Genomic DNA, 22,347 nt, shown 5'->3' on the forward strand with positions numbered 1-22,347 from the left:
GTGTGGTCAAGGGGACGCTTCCTGGAGGAAGATTCTAAGCATCGTGCTTGGCACATAATAGTCCTTTAGTAACTGTTGGTACAATGAGAGATGGCATTTGAAGTTAGCTGGGAGGAAAATGAGTAAGTAAATTTCACAGAGAGAATGGCACATCCAGAGGCTTGGAGTGGGGAGGGAACATGCCAGTTTGAGGAACTAATTATGGGATTATGGTACAACAGGAGTCCCGGGGAGAGGAGAGGTGAGGGTAGAGACCAGATCACAAAGAGATTTCATCTGTCTCGATAAAGGTTTGCTTCTTTATATATTATTTATTTTTAAGGCCACAAGGAGTCACTTGAGTCAAGGTGAGGAATATGGAGAAGGGGCAGATTTTGGCAGAAAGAGACATTAGTGATTTCTGTTTTGAACATATTGAGCTTGAAGTGTTTGCAAGGCCCTGGCTGAAATGTCCAGCTGGGAATTGTAGCAGTGGCCCTGGGCTCTGTAGCCAGGGCTGAATTGGTAAGTCAGCCACACACAGCCCCAGTGTAGATGCGCTCACCACACGCCTCCCCTCAGCTGATTGCCGCCCCTTCTCCTCTATAAGCACTTTTCCTATATTCATGATATTTATCTCAATCTACCTTGAGCCACAAGCTTGTATATTCAGCTTCCTACTGGACATCTCAATTCGATGTCCACCAGATATCTCAAACTTGATGTGTCCAAAAAGGAATCATCGATTTCCACCTTCCCCCACCCACGCATTTGCCATCTCGATATGTGACACCACCTTCTCATCTACCTATTTATTCCTCACTCCCCCTGTCAGCCCCAGACTCTCCCTTTCCCTCACCGTCCATACCCACTTCTTTCTCTCACCTTAGCCACCCTTGGTTCTCGTCTGTACTCCTGAAACAGACTTGTAAGTTACACTCTTGCCTCCCCTCTTGCGTGTCTGTAATCATCTAGTCAGTCTCCTCTCAGTAGCCGGGTAGCTGAGGTAGAAAACAGATCAGTACATACGTGTCAAACCCTCTGATGGCTTCCCCTTGCACCCAGACTAAATGGAGTGTCTTCCCCATGGTCCACAAGACCCTCCGTGATCTGCCCCTGCCTCTCTCCATCTGTTCTGCTCTTTCCTTTGTTCACTTCCTTCCAGCCACTGTGGCCTTACCGCTTTTCGCTGGGACTTGCCCTGGCTCCCATCTCAGCCTTTGTTCCTTTAGCTTGGGGCACTCTTCACCAGATGGTCCCTCAGCTGCCTTCTTCCCACCACGTGGGTCTCAATTCAGATCTCTCCAACATTTCCTGTGACCTCCCAGCCAAAGAAGCCCTGCAGTCCCTCTACCGTATTATCCTGTTTTATCTGCTCAGCACTTTAAATAAGCGTTTATTCATGTAGGTATTTTTTTGCCCATCTCCCCTCACTGGAGTGTAAGCTCCTGGAGGGCAGAGATGGGGTCTGTGCTTCAAGCACATAATCCCAGTGTCTATAACAATTGCCCAGTAGATTCTGTTTAATGTCTTGGCTTTGCATTAGTTACTTGCTTATCTCAATTTTCCTGCTAGATTCTGTGCTCCTGGAGGGTACAGGAGTTGTGTGTCTTTGAATTCTGTATAGCTAATGCTAGCAGTAAATGTCAGTAACAGATTTCTCTGGGAACTCTAGAAAATGATTCTTTGGCTGTCTTTAAACCTATGAGGCTCTATGAATGAGAATATTGCAGGTTACATCCTCAGTGATCCGAGCGCTCAGCAAGGTGAATAGGCAGAAAGAGGAAACCTGCCCACCCACTGTGTGACATGCGCTGTGCCCTGTGCGTGTCTTGGCAGCTGTGTGTGGTAGCTATTTTAACCCATTTTTCGGATGAGAATCTCAGAGCTCAGAGATGTTAATACACTTGCATGGGATTGAACCCAGGACCTCATGCATGTTAAGCGTGCACTCCACCACTGAGCTATACTCACCCCCACCCCAGTCTCTTAATTATGCTAGTTATAGTTTAGAAACGCTAATTAGGGTTGGGATGAGTCAATCTTCGTTCTTCAGCTCGCGTGTGGAAATTCAGACAGGGAAGTTGCCTATCCAAAATCTCAGTTTCCCTAAACGTACCTCGGAGGAAACCACTATCATTGCTGGAACTTGATACGTAAGGATTTCGCATCTCTCAAGACGGAGGTGAAGCCTCTATCACACGCCTGTTCCTTAACAGAATCAAAATATAAAGTATATGGCTTAAAAAATATATATGTATACATATAATGGTTTTTAGCTTTATGTTTTACACTTTGATGTGTATGCTGAAGAAAAATCATACTGACTTTCATACTAAGAACCACACTTGGAAACTGGACCAAAAAATTGCTTCCATGCTCCAGATAGAACTGCATTTCTTTTATGTATTTTAGTTTAGATTATATTAACTTTATATTTATTTCTTGGAATTATGTACGTTTTGCCTTCTTTGAGAAACTATTTTAGGTGGCACATTTAATAACTGCAATAGAAATTAAAGGGCAAGTGAGGTGAACAGAGTTAAGAGAAAAGAACTGAGGAGGTTATAGTATAGCAAGTTCAAGACTGGTCCCCGGCTCTGACTGCATGGTGCTCCATTGCCTGCTGGGGAAATTGGAGCCTTAACCTTGGGAACTAATGCTGTAAGCCTTAGACCTTACTGATACAACTCTGATTATCAGAATTGAGGTATGTGGTCATTTCTCTCACCCAGACAGAAGACCGGCTGACCAGAGCTGAGTGGTAGGGTGGGTACCTGTAAGCCAAGTCAGGATTCTGTTCTGGGAGCAGCTCCCAACCCACTTCAGCCCTTGCAAGAGTATAGTTGACCTTTGAACAACATGGGGCTTAAGGGTGCCGACCCCCAATACAGTTGAAAACCGGCCCATAACTGTACAGCCACTTCCCGTGTCTGCTGTTCCGCATCTGCGGATTCATCCAGCCATGGAGTGAGTAGTACTGTAGTAGGTATTTATTGAAAAAATCCACCTATAATTGGACCTGCACAAGTTCAAGCCTGTGTTCAAATGTTCAAATCTCCAGCTGAAATCTCCAAATGCCTCACCCAATTTAGCATGGCCCAAATGGTCCTTCCTGAAAAAGATTTCAGTGCATCGTCTGTCATGGCCCTAGCAAAACCTCAGAAATGCTTCTAGTTATGCACTCTGTGGTCTCTGCCCCCCACAGGTAACTGAATGAATTGACCATCTGTGTCCAGTTATTTATCACTGAAGCCTTAAGTGTTGGAAAATGCAAAGAAAGACATTCATTGATAAGGCAGGGTTTGTTATAGTTAATAGTAGGGCAGGACCGCAGATAGACTACACATATATACTCTGAAAACCATTCTTCTTTGGTTATAATACAGTGCAAAGTGGCATTTAAAAAGTGTGTTTGGTAGATAATTTATCCAGCTTTTCACTATAGCTTGATTGCAAATAGCTTATTCACTTTAAAATGAAACCAAAGCCAGTGAAAACAGTGGCAGGTAACTTTTGCATTGCTTTTGGCAGATTTCCTCAATAGGTGAATGTGTTAATGAGAATAATGATCTCAAGTTATGAGTGAATTATCAAAATGATGGATCTATAATTTAGAGAGAGTTACCTTGAGAATCCATTTAGAAGGGACGTTAATCTAAAGGAGTTAAACTGAACATGACAAAGATCTCGACTTCGAAGCCAGAACAGACTTTACAAAGTTTGGGTGGTAAGCCATCCTTACCTGAAGTTCTAATGGAGGTAGAAGAGTTAGGATATGGAGTTTTAAGACTCAGTCTTAGAAGATCTTGGAGATCCATGACATTCAGCAAGAACCAGATCTCCTGATTGCTGATAGATTACTGCAGCCCCCCAACCAGAACCCTAAATCACCAGTCCCTAAACCACCATCCATTCTCTTTACCTGGCGCTGCTGCAGTTTACTTGACTGAAGATTTTTAAAGCAGTCAAACAAATTGTTGTAGGATTTAATCTGGTTTTGTTGTCGGTAGTGGTGGTGTTGGAATTGATGCTAACTCTTTTTGTCATTTACATAGCGCTAATGTTCCATGCACAGAGCAAATGTGCTGCATTAAGCATTTTATGCTTTTTTAAATTGTTCATCTTGATGTTCCTGAGCCATGATGTCCATTGTGAAGGAGAGTATTTAAGTCTTCTCCTGTCTTCCTCACTCTTGCCTTCCATTATAAATGTGGATTTTCCAACAATCTAAACTTAAAATAGCTTTCAAGTATAATACTCAGTGGGGTTTTCCCCCATAGTTTATTCTTGTACAATAAAGACAATTTTTAAATGTTTTTTAACTTTTTATGACGATTGGAATAACATTGTGCTTAACAGTGCAATTAAGCACTTAAATGTTCCCACTCTCTTTTATTTTTATAACACTACAAGGGGCACATACCAGATGCTTGTGTTAATAAGCATCACGCTTCTGTGCCCGGCAGCACTAACACATGCTTTCAAGGTAAGATATTTGCTTGACATTGGTACCAAGTGGTTTCATTCTTTGGACTACTCAAGAAAAACATACGAAATTATATTCACTTTTTAAAGAGACCGTTCAAGTGCAAAATTCCTTTTTCCCATTAGTTGCAAGATTAGTTAAAATGAGTAAAAAGTGAGCTGTTTCCTAGAGGAAACATGACAGAGGAAGATAAAGATTTAATTTTCTTGTATAAAAAGAAAATTGTGGAGATCTGGGAAATAACAGAATGAACCATGTTCATTTAAAAATAGTACTCAACTGTGATCTTCACAATTGTCTCTCATCCATACGGCTCCCTGAATGTTTTGGTTTTAACATCAAGATGCCATTTTAACTTTTATATGACATGAGATTCTGGATATAAAAGTTAATGAGTGTGATGTGACTAGCTGGATTTAATACTGCATTCAGTAGGAAATGTGGCACCTCACTAAATCTCTACACATCATTCTTCCTTTTGTCCATTGATTTATTGCAACTCTCTCAGAGTTATGGCTTCCATATTCCTACTCTTCCTAGATCTTAAAGATTGTTGCTCTCCAGCAGTCATCATAGAAAGGATTGGGTATCTCGTTTTCTCAGTAAGATTTATACCGCCTCAAACCTGAACAAATGGAAATGCATAAAAATTACTTCTCAAAGTACAAATATGATAATATGTTTTGGTCAGATATTTGAGGGTATAAATCAATTAATAAGGACTGAGTTTTGATTCACCTTGATCATTGACTCAGCTGACAATCTAGTAGGAAATATTTAATTATTACAATCTAGTTCATTAAACAGGGATTACCCATAACCATTTTAAAAGTGCACAGGAGAGACTAGGTTATCCTGTATCAAAAAAAGCAGAGACTGGCTCTAAATCCAGTGGGATCATTACAAAGGATGCAAAATCCAGATTGAAATGGCTTCCACTGGGATACTTCATGCAACCAAAAAAGAGTAATGACAGTAATAGTTTAGGATACCCTGGATTAATTTTAAAAACCCATTAAGTCCGGAGTAATACTAAGAAAATAAAAGAGAGAGGGTGGTACAGAGGATTTTAAAAAGGGAAATTCAATCCTTATAGAGGCACCTAATAAATGTGGGAATAATGATAGAAGTAGAAAGTGACAGTTTTGTGGCTCCCTTTGTATTCATTCATTCAGGCAGGGATTGTCAATGGTTGTTTAAAAATGGGCTCATCTACATGAGCTGCAAGTATCATTGTACAGTGTTATTATTAATTACCAAGACACAAGGAACTTTTACGATGGAGCAATCGGGAGGTTCCCGCCCTAATGAAGTGATCAAATTTAGTGTCACCAACGGTGGAACAACCTGACCTGGGTGCCACTTGTTGTGATTCAGTCATGAATTCACAGCATCACCCATTCAGCATCCGTGCTAAAAATGGTTCACCTGAATCTAATGATGGGAGACAGACGAATATAGAATGTGGGACAGTCCAGGAAACAGTTGGCCTGAATTCTTCAAGGAAGTCAGTATCATGAAAAAGAAAGGCAGGATTGGGGGTGGGGGGAGGAGGGTGTGCTGGATAAAGGAGACTAGAAATACATAACCATACAGACCAGGGGCAAATTCTCCGTTAGATCATGCATCCAAAAAGGGGATGGGAGAGTGTTGTAAGACATTTGATGGACAAATGGGAAAATTTGGATGTGAACCACAGTATGTACATAGATGTTGTGTAACTGCTGTTAACTTTGTTAGGAGATAATCATGAATGGTTACGTAGGAGAATATAATCCTCAGGATGTTCATGCAGAAGGATTTAAAGGTGGAATGCCAAGATATCAACAACTTTTAAATGGTTCAGCCAAAATTTTGTGTGTGTGTGATAAAGAGAAAATGGAGGAAATAATGTGACAGAATGTTAATAATTTGGGAATCTACATGGAGTATACTTGTATTACACTATTTTGGTGGGGGGGGGGTAAACTGGAAAATGTTTAAATAGTTAAGGGGCAGAGAGTAGGTATATGTATTTGAAGAGTTGCTTGGTTAAAGAAGTAGACACCAGTCCATGAGCCACTAGGATCTATGAGGAAGTTTTTATCAATCTAACACAGGAAAAATAAGGACAACAGAAAAAACTTTTCGTGAAAGTAAATGTGTCTCATTTGAAGGCCTGTTCTTACAATAGATTGTGCCCTTCTATCCTTGTGCCTTAATTCCCTTAATGGAAATGATGATTGTAGTAGTGACAGATTTCCTGTTTTAAAAAAGTCTGTAAAAGCCAAGTGTGGGGGGAGCCCTGGAGCAATGAGTCAGTTCACTCATTCATTCACCAGATAGTTAATGTGCACCTGCTATATGTCAGCCTCTCGCCAGACTCTGGGAATTTAGAGATGAACGAGGCAGAGTCCTGGCTCATCTTTTCTACCCAAAGATGTTCACTTTGTTTCCCCCAAGGACTCTTGGGGACACAGGGTGGAGAGGGGGCACTTAAAGGAAACTTGAGTCAGTCGCTAGGCATTCTCCTGTTTCAGCCAAATTCACCCCATTTCTCTCTTTTGTTTTTTTTTGAGACACTGCTTAAGATGTTTCAAAAGAATTCTGCCATATGTAAAAAAAAAAAAAAAAAAAAAAACTTGAAAAAAATCGCTTTTCTTTTTTTTTGGTAAAGGAGTTCATAATAAATGTTTTTGGCCATTTCTGCATAAGCATCTTTAAAAATGTTTCATAAAGTAAATGTACTTGACTAGGCAACTGTCTGTAGTTGAAATCCTTGTAGGTGTGATGCTTTTTCTGCTCCTAGAGCCTGAGGTTGGAACCGATGAGGTGAAAGCCAAAAGGTACCTCCGTGGCCTTTGGGCAGATATGCCTAAATTGCTGTGCTTGGAGGTAAATGCCCTCATTTTTAAAATTTTCTAACTAAAGAACTTTTATTCCTCACCCAGTCTGGGCCAGTTCTTGGACAGCAAATCTCTCTATCTCCATGCTCTTGTGGAAAGAATCGCTAAACTGGATGGCAAAACATTTACCTGATTTTGTTAAGGTGAATCCTCATCTAGGTTCATGTTGAATTTTTTTAAATCCCTCACATGTGAGTTTCATGGTAAAGAAAATGAAAAAGGTAGATGTGGTACCGAGTTTGTGTTGTAATTTGGCTTCTTGGTCTCCTAAATGTTGAGATGGCAGTGTGCTTTTGATTTATTAATATATTTTGAATTTTTATTTTTAATTGAAGTATGATTGATTTACAGTATTGTCTAGTTTCAGGTATACAGCATAGTGATTCAGTATTTTTGCAGATTCCATTATAGGTTATTACAAGATAATAAATATAACTTCCTGTGCTCTCTAGAATATCCTTGTTACGTATCTATTTTATATATAATAGTTTGTTACTCCCATACCCGTAATTTGTCCCTCTCCCCACTTCCTTCTCCTTTTTAGTTACCACAATTAAATGTTCTTTGTGAATCTGTTTTGGTTTAGATATACATTCATTTGTATTATTTTTCGGATTCTTCAAGTAAGTGATAACATGTTTGTCTTTTTCTGTCTGACTTATTTCATTAAGTATACTGTTCCCTAGGTCCATCCATGTTGCTGCAAATGGCAGTATTTCATTCTTTTTTATGGCTGATTGATATTCCATTGTGTAGATTTACTACATCTTAATCCAGTCACCTGTTGATGGGTACTTGGGTTGGTTCCGTGTCTTGGTTATTATAAATAATGCTATTTAAACTTTGGGGTGCATGTATCTTTTTGAATTAGTGTTTTCATTTTTTTCCAGATATATACCCAGGAGTGGAATTGCTGGATCATATGGTAGTTCTATTTTTAGTTTTTTAAGAAACCTCTATACCATTTTCCACAGTGGCTGCACCAATTTACATTCCCAACAACAGCGTTGGTTCCCTTTTCTCCATATCCTCTCCAACATTTGTACACCTTTTGATGATAGCCTTTCTGAGAGGTGTGAGGTGTGGTTTTAATTTGCATTTCTCTAATGATCAGTGATGCTGAACAGCTTTTCATGGCCTGTTAGTGAGATGATAGCTATTCTTGAATGCTTTATGGCAATAATAACACTTACAAAACACTTGTTACATATAAAACAGCTCTGAGCTCCCTTAAGAATTTTTAAAGTTTCTTCACGTATGTTATAGTAGATCAGTTTCCACCTCCAAATTATGATGATCAAATTGGTCCCCTTGTCATTACCCATCAGGAGGGGGCCCTGGTGGTGGTGATACACGGTCATGCAGATGAGCGTCTTTTAGGGTGTCTGCAGAGTAAACCCAGGTAATTGGTAAGCACCAAGTGACCCGAGTGATTCCTTTCAGTATTACTGAATAAGCTTTTTGAAGAGTTCTTAAGAAAACTACAAGAAAGCACACCAAAAAAAAAAAAAAAAAAGTCAAATACCTATGTTCCCACCAACCTGAACAGACAACTGTTAGCACATTAGCATCTTTGTTTTGCCAGTGTGTTTTTTTGATACCAGAATATGAACTCTCGGAATGCAGGGACCTCATCTAGCTTAGTCACTGCTATACCCAGGCCCCTTCTCCAGAAGTATCCAGGGCACAGTAGGTGCTCAATAAATATTTGTTGAATCTTAAATAAAATGAAACAGTACTGATAAAGTTGTGGCCGCATTTGACCACTCCTGATAGCCTCACTCTTCTCCCCTTTCCTCAGAGGCACCACTGTCATGAGTTTGGACACTATTTATTTCGTATGTTCAAGCATACATGTTTTCGTGAACAGTATATAGTGTTATTTTGTATGTTTTTAGAATTTACATAAATGGCATCATAGCGTGTGTATCTTTCTGAAACTTGCTTTTTTTCACTATTATCTTTTGAGATTTTTCATGTTGCTGTAAAGTTTTTTCCCCCCTTTTAGCTGCTGTTCCATCATTGAATATACCTCATTTTAGTTATCCATCCCCTTGTTCAGGAGGCTTTTAGATTGTTCCCAGCTTTTCGCCATGGTAGGTCTACTAATGAAGGCTCCCTCTCTACCCAGTTTTTCTCGTTGGGAATAGAAGAATGAAAAAAGTGATACTATTACTGATGCTCATAATCACTACCTGTTATTGAAGTACTGTGAGGTCACTGATTGGCACTATAATAAGCACTTTATATTCATTATCGTATTTCATCCTCGCAGCAGTTTATTTTACAAACTAGAAAATGAGGTCTGACTTTACAGAAACATTGACTGAAGTTCCACAACCGTTAACTGCTTTGAGCTCAGTTTCTTGGATGCCAAAACCTTGAGCATGAGACACTCTTGGGAGAGGATGACCTCTCTTCACTCACTAGTTGTCCTTCCCTCGTCCTGAAGGGGAGATGCTGAAGTCAGTATGTTAAGTGAGTTCCGAAAAGTGTGCAGGAGTAGTGAACTAATGATCTTTATTTGTTTGATAAGTTGAACTGTCTGTTGCCATGGTTTCCATCTTGATAGGAACATTTTTTTTGCTTGCCTTCCATTTTAGGAGTTGAACCAATTGAAAGCTTTATCACCTTCACTTATAATGATCTTTAGGTGAATAACTTGGGACAGAGTTACTTGTCATGTTGAATTAACCTTTCACAAAAAGAAAGAAAGTCTAAAATTATCTATGGGACTTAACCATCGGCTGTAACTCTCCTATGTCTGTATCCATAGTCTCACCTTGAAGGAGGCTTTTCACAGGATATATAGTTACAACAGGGGCAAGAGTCTTCATTTCGGACAATTCAAGAATATTTGAAAATACATTTTTACTTTTTCTCCTTTCATTCAGCAAGGCTGTTTCCAATCTAATTTAATGTATCATAAAATGAGGCCTATTTGAAGAAAATTAATAAAATATGAAATTAGAAGTCTGGGGATTGAGACTTCTTCAGGGCCTTGCTGATGGAAGCCTTTCTGATAAGCAAATACTGCTGAGGATGATAATGCTGATGGTGGTGATGGTTACGGGAAGCCCTCTACTTGCGGGTCACCCAACTGTTTACATTCCCAAATTGAGGAGCCCTGTATTTTCATCCTGTTGTAACTGAGAAGAATTGACACACACAAAATAAGGAAGTTAAAGAAAGAAAAAAAAAAAGCCATCCCCATGTAGATAAGAGTAGGTGGCCTTTCTCAGAGTGTGTTTTCAGGTTTGGAAAAGATTCCACCCACCCTCATACTTTGCTTTCACAAAGCCTAACATTCTATAATAGGATTTTCTGGTGTTTGCTATGTTTTTAAAGGCTCTTTTATAAATTTTCAGAATATTAAGAAAAAGCCCTAACAAGTGTCAGTGATGACCAATGAGGTTTTAAAAATTATTCAATTAGAGATTTAATATGAAATGTAAGGTGACCTAAATTCCCACCAAAGTATGAGGTACCATCAACATCAGTGACACTATAGGTAGGTAACTATGTTAGATTTTGGCATCAGATCCTCGCCTGGAATGCTTTGATGACTGAGAGGGAGAGAGAACTTTTAAAGCTACTGCATCACAGTGGGTAAGATAGGATGATGGAAAGGAACCCCTCCCCCCCGCCCCGAAGGGATGCTTAGATGTGTGCATAGATACACTGTCCCCACTTTGTTGCTGGGACTAGCCCTGTGGCCCAAGAACCAAAAGCTGCATGGAGTTTGCTAATATCCATCCAGTGTTCTGTCCACCAGTTAGTGCCTTTGGAGCTAATTTTGTCTCCATTCCCCAAATGGTGTTAATACCTGACAGAGTTGGTAGAGGACACTTTGCATGCCCTTAGCAAAAGAGGTAATATCGCTTAAGAGTTTCTGCAGTTTTCAAGCTGTAACTGTGCTTCTGCTTATAAAAAACTAAGTTGGATGCTGTAAGCTAATAATAGTTTGGCCTCATTCTTGCCTCTTTCCTTTGCTATGAAGGCTTTTTATGTAGCTTTTCTGTTTGCGTATGGTGTCTCCCCTCCCCTTTTCTTGTAATGCTGTTGCTTTATCTCTCTTCCATTCATATTTTTTTTCCTTTCTTTTTGCTGCATGGAGACTCTCTGCTGTACAAGTGTAAGTATTTTTTGGTGGCTCTGCAGATTCTGGCTGTACTAGTTTACATTCTTGTGCTCCATTTGCTTCCCTGCTGCCTGGCTGGTCTCCCAGGAGACTGTAGTGTCGTCATCCATCTGTGGATCCTGAATGAAATAGGCAGCAGTTTAGAGATAAGATGGGATTTTACAAGATGGTTCAGCTAGCAACACAGGTGATGAATTTAAAATATCCCCAGCCATGTGCCTGAAAGCAAGCAGAGTGTTGATGAAGAGGGTATAAAATTCAAGAGGAGAAAAGTGCTTATTCCAAACATGTTTTAAAAAAAAAAAAGACATGATTACTCACACTTCTAGGGTTTTTAATTTCTGATTCTTGTCATATTACTTGTTTCCCAGAGTTGTAGAAAATCGGCATCATAAATACCTTCTTATATTAGAAGAATTTTACTAATCTGCTTTCCAACTGTTTTTTGGTTTTTGTTTGTTTGTTTGCTTGTTTGTTTTAACCTCAAGGAAAAGTAATTAAGGATTCTTGAGCTTGGAGTGAGAGTGTTGTTTATTATTCTTTGAGCAAACTTGGTAAAATGAACAAGGAAACTACTCCATCCTATTTTTCTGGTGATAGAACCAGTTTAACTCTCATTTAAAAAAAATAGTATGTCTAGGAATTATGTGTTTAAAATGAGTAAACATGTTGTTTGTAAGGGTCTAACATTAATCCTTAACTTGTAAAAGTGTGTATATGTGTATGTACGTATGTATGTGTGTATGTATATGTATATGTATGTGTGTGTATGTGTATATATGTGTGTGTGTGTGTATATGTATATATATATATGTGTGTGTGTGTATATATATATGTGTGTGTGTGTGTGTGTGTGTGTGTATATCACTATTGAGCTACCTGGATAATAGTTTTAAATACATTATAAAAATTGGATCAAATGAGTAAGATTTCCAAGCAGTGTAGACATTGTGCTGCTTTTGGATTCTTAGAGAAGACAGGCATGCATTCTGTTCACTGTCTGCCACAGTGGGGATTTATTCATGTTTGTGATGTCAGAATAAGTATGTTTAGGGTTTTCCTTCTCAAGTTATATTTTAAAGGGCTCATGTTCCTCATGTTTCCTGAGGATGTGAATATTGAAAATTCCTTATTATTCATAAAATGCACTTTTGAAGATAAAGTAGTTCTGTCTGGGCCTTGAGGTCATAGTTGGCTATGTTAATCCTCAGTTGATTTATGGAAGGTCCATTTGATGTGTGTACCGTCTTCCGCTTCCACTGCTGCCCCTTTTCATCTGAAGGGCACTTTGTGATTTCTCTGATCAGAAAATACTTAGGCATTGATAAATGTCCAGGAAAGGTAAATGAGGACTGAAAAAATAGTCTGAGAAAATTAACCCTTTCATTTTGGTACAAAAGGGGAAGAGAGTAAAGGTAAATCTGGATGGTAAAGTCAAATTTTTTTTTTCCAGGATGCAGTTCATCTAACCAACAGGTGTGAGAAGGGGGAGGCGAGAGTCCACATAAACCGTATTTCTAGAGAAACATACAATATTTGTTCTGAAATATACACTTACAGTGGATGTTCACAGCTCATTCTTACATTTCCTCTTGCTTTAAATTCATATGTAATAGAATCACAGTAATAAGCCAGTACGTTGAGCAAGGCCATATTGTCTGTAAAACTGTTAAGGAAGAAATAATTGTAAAGAAAAGAAAGAAAATTATGAAGAAATAAAATTCATTTTTTTCTCCATTGTTATATTTGAACCCATATTCTTTCCCATGAAAGTAAGAGATTACAAAAATAGTTCATCCATCAAAAGAAACATAAAATTGGGTTGCATTCTTAACACCAATTGTGGAAACTAGCCTGACTGCAAGCCCTGCCCAGTTTAACAAAAGGCCGTTCATTGGCCCTGTCCAAACATGGCAAAACTTAAGAACTAAGACATGTCAAATACAGTGAAAGAGTTTTATGCGAAATGCAAAAGTTGTTAGAAGTTGTATGCTATTAAGGAGCACATCAAATGAAGGAAAGCAGTGAAAACGTATTAGAATGCTTTGTTCTGATAGTCAAATTTCATATACTAGGTTTTGAGGCATTAGAAAGCTAGACCAAGAAAGGCAAAGTAGTTTCCCTTTGATTGATGTCAGCCATCAAAAATCCTGATGATTCTGTATGTTTCTCAGTATGTCTGTGAAATTAGGTTGAGCTGAATGATCTGTTTACAGATAGGCATCAGTTTGTACATGAGCTTCTATCTTTTATATTATATATATTTTTATATATAATTCTATATGTATTTTTATTTATTAAAATTATAATATATTTGAAATGCCATTATTGTCATGTTTTATGTATTTGGTATTTGTTATAAAGGCTAAATAGGGAATCTTGACCCAGATAATTTTTGTTCATCTTTTCTTATTTTTGCCCTCTTTTCTTGTAAAATCTAATCAAGAGTCAGAGAAAAATTATGGAAGACATCTTCATTCTATGAATTTTTTTTTAAACTTTCCTATTTAGTTGTGACCATCTAAATGAGCTGGCTGGAAATTATATCCCAAGCTACTTCTTGATCCTGTTACCTATGGCGGTTGTGCACGAAGTGGACAGAATTACTGAAGAAATGTTCATGACTGAACATAGCATTTATTTTGGTAGTTTGTGTCTCCTGAGAATTATTTTTAGAGGTTTCATTTGGGAATAGACCAGTCAGGCCATTAACTTTTTCAGCCAACGGCAAGGCCAGTTTTAGGGAGAACTACGTTGAAAATGGATTCCTTTCCACTTGCATTGGATTGGTTATGTTTTTATTGAACCTGCAAAGCTCAATGCTTTCTAAAAAGAGACCTCTGATTGTCTGTTTTTAACAAAACCTTGAAAGAACCAAATCAGCAAGTTTCACTCTGTATTTCAAGAAGACCAGTATGGATTTAAATTCCATTGCTCATTACTTTTTATTTCCCTTTTCTCACAATAATAAATAATAGCAAAAGGATATAATTATTAAAACTGATATAAAATTGTCAAAACAATAAAGCTGTTTGCTTTGAAGGTCAATAGGAAACAATTTGTTCTTTGAACTGAAGAAAGTTTATCAATCTCGTGAATTTTTTTTTCTTGAGAAAGCTTTCAGTGACAACATATTAAGGGAAAGTGAAGTCTCTAAACTAAGTTCTTTCAGTTATATTATCTCTTAGTTTACACAAATACCATTTTCCAGTATCAAACCTGTTAACATCCATAAAATCCATCTATCTGTATATTGATAAAACAAGTGATGAGGTGGGAGGGATGCTAAGCTGACCTTCTGATCTGGGTCTGTCCCTGGCCCTGCTCCTGTTGACTCGAATGGTGGTCTTTATCATCTCCATGACTCAGTTTCTTCCTTGGAATTTGTTTGTGGAGGTGATGACAAAGGTCCTCTCCAGCTTTGACCTGTGTGATCCGATTGAGGGAGAAGCTAATGTCTTCCTGAGGTTTTACTTTACATAATGAACAGTTGACAATAATACTAGAAAGATGCTCTTCAGAAGTTTTGGCCATGGTTTGGGTTTTGGTCTCATTTTGTAAAGGACAGCAGGATCAAAGACATCTTACTGAGAAGTGACAGCAGATACAGACTTCTAAATCATGGCATCTTTTTCCTTTGGTCTTTGGTCTTTGCCTATAATGTAAAGATCAAAATCTTTGTGGCAGAAGTGTGAAACAAAAGTTATGCTGCTTAAGTCGTTAAGATGACAAAGAGTTCCATGTTGCTTACATTGACATTGCCATGATAATGAACGGTGAATAACTGTGTTTTCAATTTTTAGCGATTGATTTGTACACTCTTTCAATTTTATTGTTTATACCAGTTGTAACATCTTCATGTGCCACTTGGAATCAAATTCTATATCATTCATTGTTCCTTTTAGCTATATAAGTAGAATTTAACTGAATAGGGCCAGAGGAAGGAGTAAGTGGGCTATCTCATTTGAGAAAATGGTAAACATTTAGAAATGTTTTGGCTTAGTCTTTTCAATCAGGCTGTCAGATGTTACTAACCATCCTCGAAAGAAGTAAAACAAATACTGAACTTAAACAATTGATCCCAAATATTAACACTCCCCGCAATGTTGCTGAAGCTTCAAAGTCCAGTCTTCTGGAAGTTCCTGCCTAAGTACTTTCTTTACTTTATTGCTAGATGACTCCTAAGTCCAAGAGGAAGACTATTCACAGCCGAATGCTGCGGCCTGTTTCCAGGGCCTTTGGTAAGTGAGGGTTTTGCTAATGCCAGTCATTTCCTTACATCTGTGGAGCACACTCAGCAAGGACCTTGGACCATTTCACAGGTATTTTTTAGGGATGTTCTCAGTGAGTAAATACTGAGAAAGAGTTAAGTGATTTGTGAATGGGTGTTTGCTATTCCCCGATAGATTTAAAATTACTTTGAGGGGTCTTTTATTCATCTCTTTATAGTAAGCTTCAGCCCTGGGCTTTGCTTTGTTTTAGAAATGGAGTTTGATCTTGATAAAGCCCTGGAAGAAGTGCCCATTCACATTGAAGACCCACCTTTCCCATCTGTCAGACAAGAGAAACTGAGCTCAGGGTTTCTCTCTGACTTGCCCTCCGAGGAAGGAAAGAAGCTGGAGCACTTCACCAAGTTAAGGCCAAGACGGATCAAGAAGCAGCAATCTACCCAAGCAGCGGTAAGTGGACTGGAGATGCCCCTTCCCTCTCTCACCCTGTCTTCCCTGGGGGGGAACGCCTGAGAGTCTTACAAAAACACCTTGCACATGTGAAAGCTTGTAGTTGAGGAGAACAGAACCTCTTTGTGTGCATTCACGTGGAATATCTCAGTTAGTGCTCAGCAACGTTGGAAAAGGGGACACTACAGTTTTTGACTCTTTCAGACAGAGTTGATCCTTGGAAGTCCTTATAAAAATATCAGTCACGTGGGTGAGATACACAGGCTACATCTATAGAATTTTAGTGTCCGAGTGTTAAAAGATGGAAAATAAGTACCAAAGAATTGATTTGTGATTAAAAATTGCGTTTGATTTTGGACCACACACATATACTCCTGTCTTCATATTCTGACCTGTGCTGGTGCCCTGGCTTTTGATAACTGAATGGTGGAGAAGAGGCTGTGCATGGGGAACCGCGCAGGTGGTGTGACTCTGAATGTCCTGCTCTCTCTACTCAGGAGAGGACTGACTTGTGGGTGCTAATGAGCCTTAATGCAGTTTATGCCATGGTCATGGGTCTAAATAGATCTGGCTTCTTCCCAGAGGCTTGGTGGACTGAGAAACCTGCCACAGCTTGCTTTCCCTTGGGTTCATTGTGAACATACAATACCTTACGGTTTCACAGTCCTTGCGATTTTCAAAGTGCTTTTGCATCTAACAGCACTGTGAGGCTGCCACACAGCCACCATAGTCCATGTTTTTCAGTGGAGAGTGAGCAGTTTACAGTATTTAGTAGCCGCAGTCATTTAATATTATTGCTCTGTTGTTTGCTTTGATGGATTGAGTAGCCTCAGTGTTCCCTAAATCAGTCTTAGCTTTTCTAGAGCTTGTCCTTGACATCTGACGCCCCTAATGGGCTTTAGATGTCAGGTGTCAGAATTCTCAAGGCCAAGGTATGGAGATTGTTTTTACTTTCAACATTTCTGACACCAATTGCATTTTTCATCAGATTTTCTCCTGAAAATATTTAACTAGTCTGAAGGCCTATTCTGCCAATTTTCCCAGAGCACAGAGAGCCTCATTCCTGATCTGCACCCTAAATTCCTTTCAAGGTGTGTTGAGGGTCAGTGACTGCGATGGCTAATGGCTTAATTCTTATAAAACCATGTGGTGAGAGACATTCTTTCATTGGCAGTTGTTACTCATACTGACTGACGGGCTATAAGCCAGAGGTTCCCACAGTCCTTCTTGGCTTCCATTAATTTGCTATAGCAGCTCACAGAACCCAGGCATTACTTACTGGATTATCAATTTATTATAAAAGGATATAACTCAGGAACCGCCAGATGGAAGAGATGCTTAGGGAAAGGTATGGGGGAAGGGGCTCCAAGCTTCCATGCCCTTTCCCAGCACACCACGCTCCTTGTATCTCTGCGTGTTCACCAACAGAAGCTCTCCAAGCCTTGTCCTACTGGGTTTTCATGACGGCTTCATTGCACAGTCATGACTGATATAAATAGTTGGCCATTAGTGATTGGCTCAACCCCCAGGTTCTATCAGCTCCCTAAAATTTAGGGGTGGGACTGTAAGTTCCAAACTCTAATCATGTGGGTGGTCTCTTAGATATCAGCCTCCATGTTTAGGTGGGTTCCAAAGTCACCTCATTAGTATAACCAGAACACCTCTATCATTCTCATCAGTTAGGAAATTCTAAGGGCTTAGGAGCTATGTGCCAGAAATGGGGATAAAGACTAGATATATGTATTTCGTATTATAAATCGCCATATCACAGCTATCTTCATAAAATTAGTTGGGAAGCTCTGGATCAGTTTACATATAATATAGATTTTCTGTTCCTCTCCTAGGAAGCTACCTGGGCCTGATGTGGTATCTGGGTGCTGTGTGCATATAATGCTGATATGCAGATTTTTTAAACTAGGGATTTGATCTGATAGATCTTTTGACAAAAAAATAATCAGTAGTCAATCTAAGAAAGAAATGGGAAATTTTATTTGCCAACCTGAGGAGTATAACCCAGGAGACAATCCTTCAGAAAGCTTTGAGGACTGTTCTGCCCATTAGGCATCAAAGCATAGTAATAGAAGTTTTTGAGACAAAGGGTTATACTTCAGATGGCATATTGACAGGTTACACAACCAGCTCTACACGTACAAAGTGAGAAGTGGGTCATTCTGATGCCTTATAAGATTAAGAAGGAAGGTTTTCTCCTAATGAGGTCTGGTTAACGCAGATGCACAGTATACTGAGGGGAGGGAGGAGGTCCAAATGGGCAGAGAAAAATTTTATGTTTAAAGTTTTCTTGTCTTGCCATAAAATATGAATTTTATTTCATCAGATCTATTCAGATTACCTAATTCTTCTTGAGACCATTTTGGTAATTTCTATTTTTCTAAGATGTTCACTTAGTCTAATTGTTCATTTAGTTGTTTATAGAATTCTTATGAGTTTCTAATCTTTTCTGTATCAGTAACTATGCTTCATTTTTTTCATTTCTAATATATTTTAATGCCTCTCTTAGTTTCATAAGGTCTCATTCATTAGTCTTTTTCAAAGATAGCTTCCTAGTTCTCTCTAGTTTATTAATTTTTTTAAAGGAAAAGAGAGCTTGTTTATTTTATTTTTTTAATTGAAGTATAGTCAGTGCACAATGTTGTGTTACTTTTTGGTGTACAGCATAGTGGTTCAGTTATACATATAAGTTTATTAATTTTTGCCTTACCTTTTAATTTTATTTCCTTTGTTTCCTTTTGAGTTCCTTATTCCCTGACTGGATTGCTTGGCTCTCAATTTTTCATCTTTCTTACTGTCTAATATATGCATGGAAGATTTCATGACTATTCAACCCACTAATTAGCACTCTTTGGGTATATTTGTTCAGAGTTACTAACGTACCTAATTGTCCTTACTTCCTGCCCATCTTCCCCCTTCCGTCCTGTGGAGACATTATGAGAGATTTGGCAGCTGCCTTGTCAAAACCCAGATGTACCACCTACAGTGTTTCCCTGCTGCATTCATCTTAATAATCCAGGCAGAGCAAGATGGGAGGGTGGTCTGAATTGTCTTCAGTTCTCATAATCACCGGCTTATCTTTTAAACATTCACAAATTATCCCTGTAGCACTTACTTATACACCAGACGTGCAAAATCTACCTCCTTTACTTCTCAAATACCAACAACAGCAATTTCTGATTTTATTTGCAAAATCCTTTCTCTGCGCACAGATGCTGTCGGTTCCAACCAGCTCAAGGCTAAGGTTTCTCCTCTCCCTTTCCAACAGCCACGCTCCCCTTTTTCATCTGAAATGTACTCTCCTTGACTGAAAAGACCCAAATCAAATGGAATTTTGAAAACTTCCGATGTGTCTATGTTCTGTCATTCCCTTTTGCTAGAAATTGAGCTAAAACAGCATGTGTGTTTAGCCTTGACCTGTTTTGACCAACCACATTTCATTTGAGTCTTGAGTTTTTCTACTGCTCTTCTGACAGGCTGCTGACACCTTTTCCTGTTTTAATAGACGCTTTTTAACCCGCATCTCACTAAAGATCTCCCAGAGATGCTGGACTTCTCTTAACCTCTCTGCTCTTAATCGCTTTATCTCAAAAATGACAGAGGTGGACTGGGGGATCTAGAAGGTCCCGCCTGACCCTAAGAACTGGCCTGTGCTGCAGGAAAGCGGACTGCTTTGTTGAGCCCTGTGTGTCTCCATCTCTAAAACCCACTGATGTTACTCACTGTCCCCAGAGACCTTTTGTGCTAGCTGTGAATTCTGTTTCAAAGCAGGGAAAAAAAAAAAAAAGAGCTTGAAAGGAGAAATTATACTAGTAAAACTTTCTTTTTTTTCTCTCAAAATGGGAAGAGGAATTTGAGAGGAAGCCTCTGAGGGGAAACGTGGGTGCACTGGAAGGGAGCCCCACGTTAGAACCATCTGTCCTGGGGACACATCATTCTTATCCATCAGTCCAGTGACCTATGTGGGCGCCCCTCACCCTCTGAGCCACTGTTTGATCTGGGAGTAACCAAAACCTCGGCTGAAACTATCTTTCCTTTTCAGTTCAAAGGGTAAATGCGAAGAGGAAATAGTAAACCATCAAGCACTGTACACACTTAGGGAGCTTTTATAACTATAGAGATTCCATTCTCTGTTCTTTTACAAAAGGAAAAATGATAATAAAAGCAAGCTCTGTGCAACGTGGTCTTTTGTAATCAAAACAAAAGTTATTCAGTGCGCTGCTTTCTCTCCATAACTGAGTTATCGAGCTTGGGTGATTCTCTGCTCCACTGCAATTCACAGGAAAGCCTTGCCCCGCTGTAAAGCACCATTCAGATGAGAGGTTTAATTGTTTTTCTTACTCGCATTTCACAGAGTCCTTTGTTATCTATTAAATGCTCACCTCTCAGCATTTTACAAATGTGAACTCAAACACACGGCTCATTTTCATCACGGACGCTGCCAATGACTAGAGTGGGTGATTGTTTCAAGCCAGTGATGTGGTCTTTTTAAACAATGCCTGTGCAGACATGAGCCGGGTTCCCCCAGAGGCAACTTGAGACTTGCAAATCAAGATTTCAGGAAGGAACTTTCCCGCCGCCCTATGGCAAGACATCCAGACCAGATACCACAACCACATGGGAATGTGTCCTTGTGCCCAAAAAGAATGGGCAGGTTACAGGTTCTTTCTCAGTGGCCCACAACCTGTCTGCGTGAAATATTAATCCACTGTCCCAGACACAAACCCTGCATGTTACTGAGCTCACTGTGAGTTGTCCATTCAAAGAGAAATGCTAGATTGATGAATAATTTCCTTACAGCTTCTTACTAGCTTCTCTCCTGAGACCCAAGCTTTTGACACCTGCCTGAGTTTCCACAGCACCTCACACAACACTGCCTGAGGTTGGACTCATCATCTTTCCCCCCAGATCAGATCTTTGAACTGTGTTCCGAGAACCATGCTCCCCTTCACCCGTGTAGAAACTTCAGCCTCATCTTAGGCTACTTCTTTCTTTCTTTTCTCATTGTGCTTGTCTTTGATTGGTCCCTCATCTCCTCCAGGTGAGACTAAACAATTAGAGAAGTCTTTCATTTGTGTTCCTGAACAGATTCCCCTGCTTATAATCCCTGGCTTCTGTAAAGTATCCTTCATTCTATCCCAGAATTATCTGACCAAAAGACAAGTTGGGCCATGCCACTTCTCTGGGGCTCCCCATCACCTACAAAGTAAGTTCCACACTCTTTAGCATAGGATTCAAAGCTCTTCACTGTCGGTCCTTGTATTATTAGTTAGGAAGTATTCATGCAACTAGAGGTAATGAGAGATACTCAGCTAAACATGACTTAAATAATGAGAAATATTTATTTTCTCACCTAACAAGAAATCCAGAAGTCTCAGGATCTGGGACTGGTTTATTCAGCAGCACAGCACAAGCAGCCAGGTGCTTTCCACTGTTCCATTCTGTCATCCTCTGCACACTGGCTTTTGTCCTCAGGCTCGCTTCTTCTTGAACTCCAGGCAGCTGCCACAGCTCAGACATCACATCCTCTCTCCCATAACTGTGCAGAATAAAACATACCCCTTCTTCTGCAGGAACACCTGCCCTGAGCCCCCGGCAGATTTCCCCTCTTATCTCACTGATCGGAACTGTATCGCGCGTCCATGCTTACCAGTCATGGGCAAGGAGATAGAATTACTGTATTTGACTTATTCAGATAAGCAGTCATGTCTTGAAATCAGGGTTCTTCTAGCAAGCAAGAAAGGTAGCAGGTGAGGCAGTTTGGAGTGGCCACTTTCAGTGTCTGCCAGGGTTTATACTCAGCAGTTTGCCTCATCCAATAAACCGCAGGCCCCTGGCCAATGGAATTATTGCCATTCTCAAAATTTAGCCTGTGTGTCATTTTTTCATGCATTCTCTCCACCAATAGCCCGCAATGCCTTCCTACACATTTCTGAGACATCAGTCAGTGTTAATCCTCCACCTGGCTCTGTGTTTATAGAGCATTTCTGACTTTTGTTTCTTTCTACCCTGGTTACAGTTGTACACACAACTTCTCTTCCCGTGGAATCTGAGGGCCCGTATTTCCATCAGTCCTTCCTGTGGCCTGTATCACAGTGCCCTGAATCTAGCATGCATGTTTCCTGAATTAAGTTGAATGTAAATTAACATTATACCTGTTCAATT

At 39.5% G+C, this 22,347-nt stretch overlaps 1 protein-coding gene and 1 long non-coding RNA gene across 10 annotated transcripts in view; one reads left to right on the top strand and one right to left on the bottom strand.

Annotated features, from left to right (window-relative positions):
* The window catches only part of CARMIL1 (capping protein regulator and myosin 1 linker 1), a 281,411-nt gene that overhangs the window by 236,088 nt on the left and 22,976 nt on the right, over positions 1-22,347 (top strand). For all 7 annotated transcript variants that reach the window (XM_032462599.1, XM_032462600.1, XM_032462601.1 and 4 more), the window contains 2 exons: positions 15,669-15,735; positions 15,977-16,173. In XM_032462599.1, coding sequence (XP_032318490.1) covers positions 15,669-15,735; positions 15,977-16,173 — 264 coding nt within the window. The remainder of the gene's footprint in view (positions 1-15,668; positions 15,736-15,976; positions 16,174-22,347) is intronic.
* LOC116658231 lies at positions 9,613-22,345 on the bottom strand. Of its 3 annotated transcripts, none has more exons than XR_004313479.1 (4): positions 21,536-22,345; positions 14,790-14,920; positions 13,053-13,160; positions 9,613-11,613 (listed from the first exon to the last, which is right to left on the bottom strand). It is a non-coding gene; the product is annotated as an uncharacterized LOC116658231 (long non-coding RNA). The 3 variants fall into 3 exon arrangements; XR_004313477.1 differs by having other exon boundaries at positions 14,790-15,149; XR_004313478.1 differs by lacking the exon at positions 14,790-14,920.

This window comes from Camelus ferus, chromosome 20, assembly GCF_009834535.1.
Source record: "Camelus ferus isolate YT-003-E chromosome 20, BCGSAC_Cfer_1.0, whole genome shotgun sequence".
NCBI lineage: Eukaryota > Metazoa > Chordata > Mammalia > Artiodactyla > Camelidae > Camelus > Camelus ferus.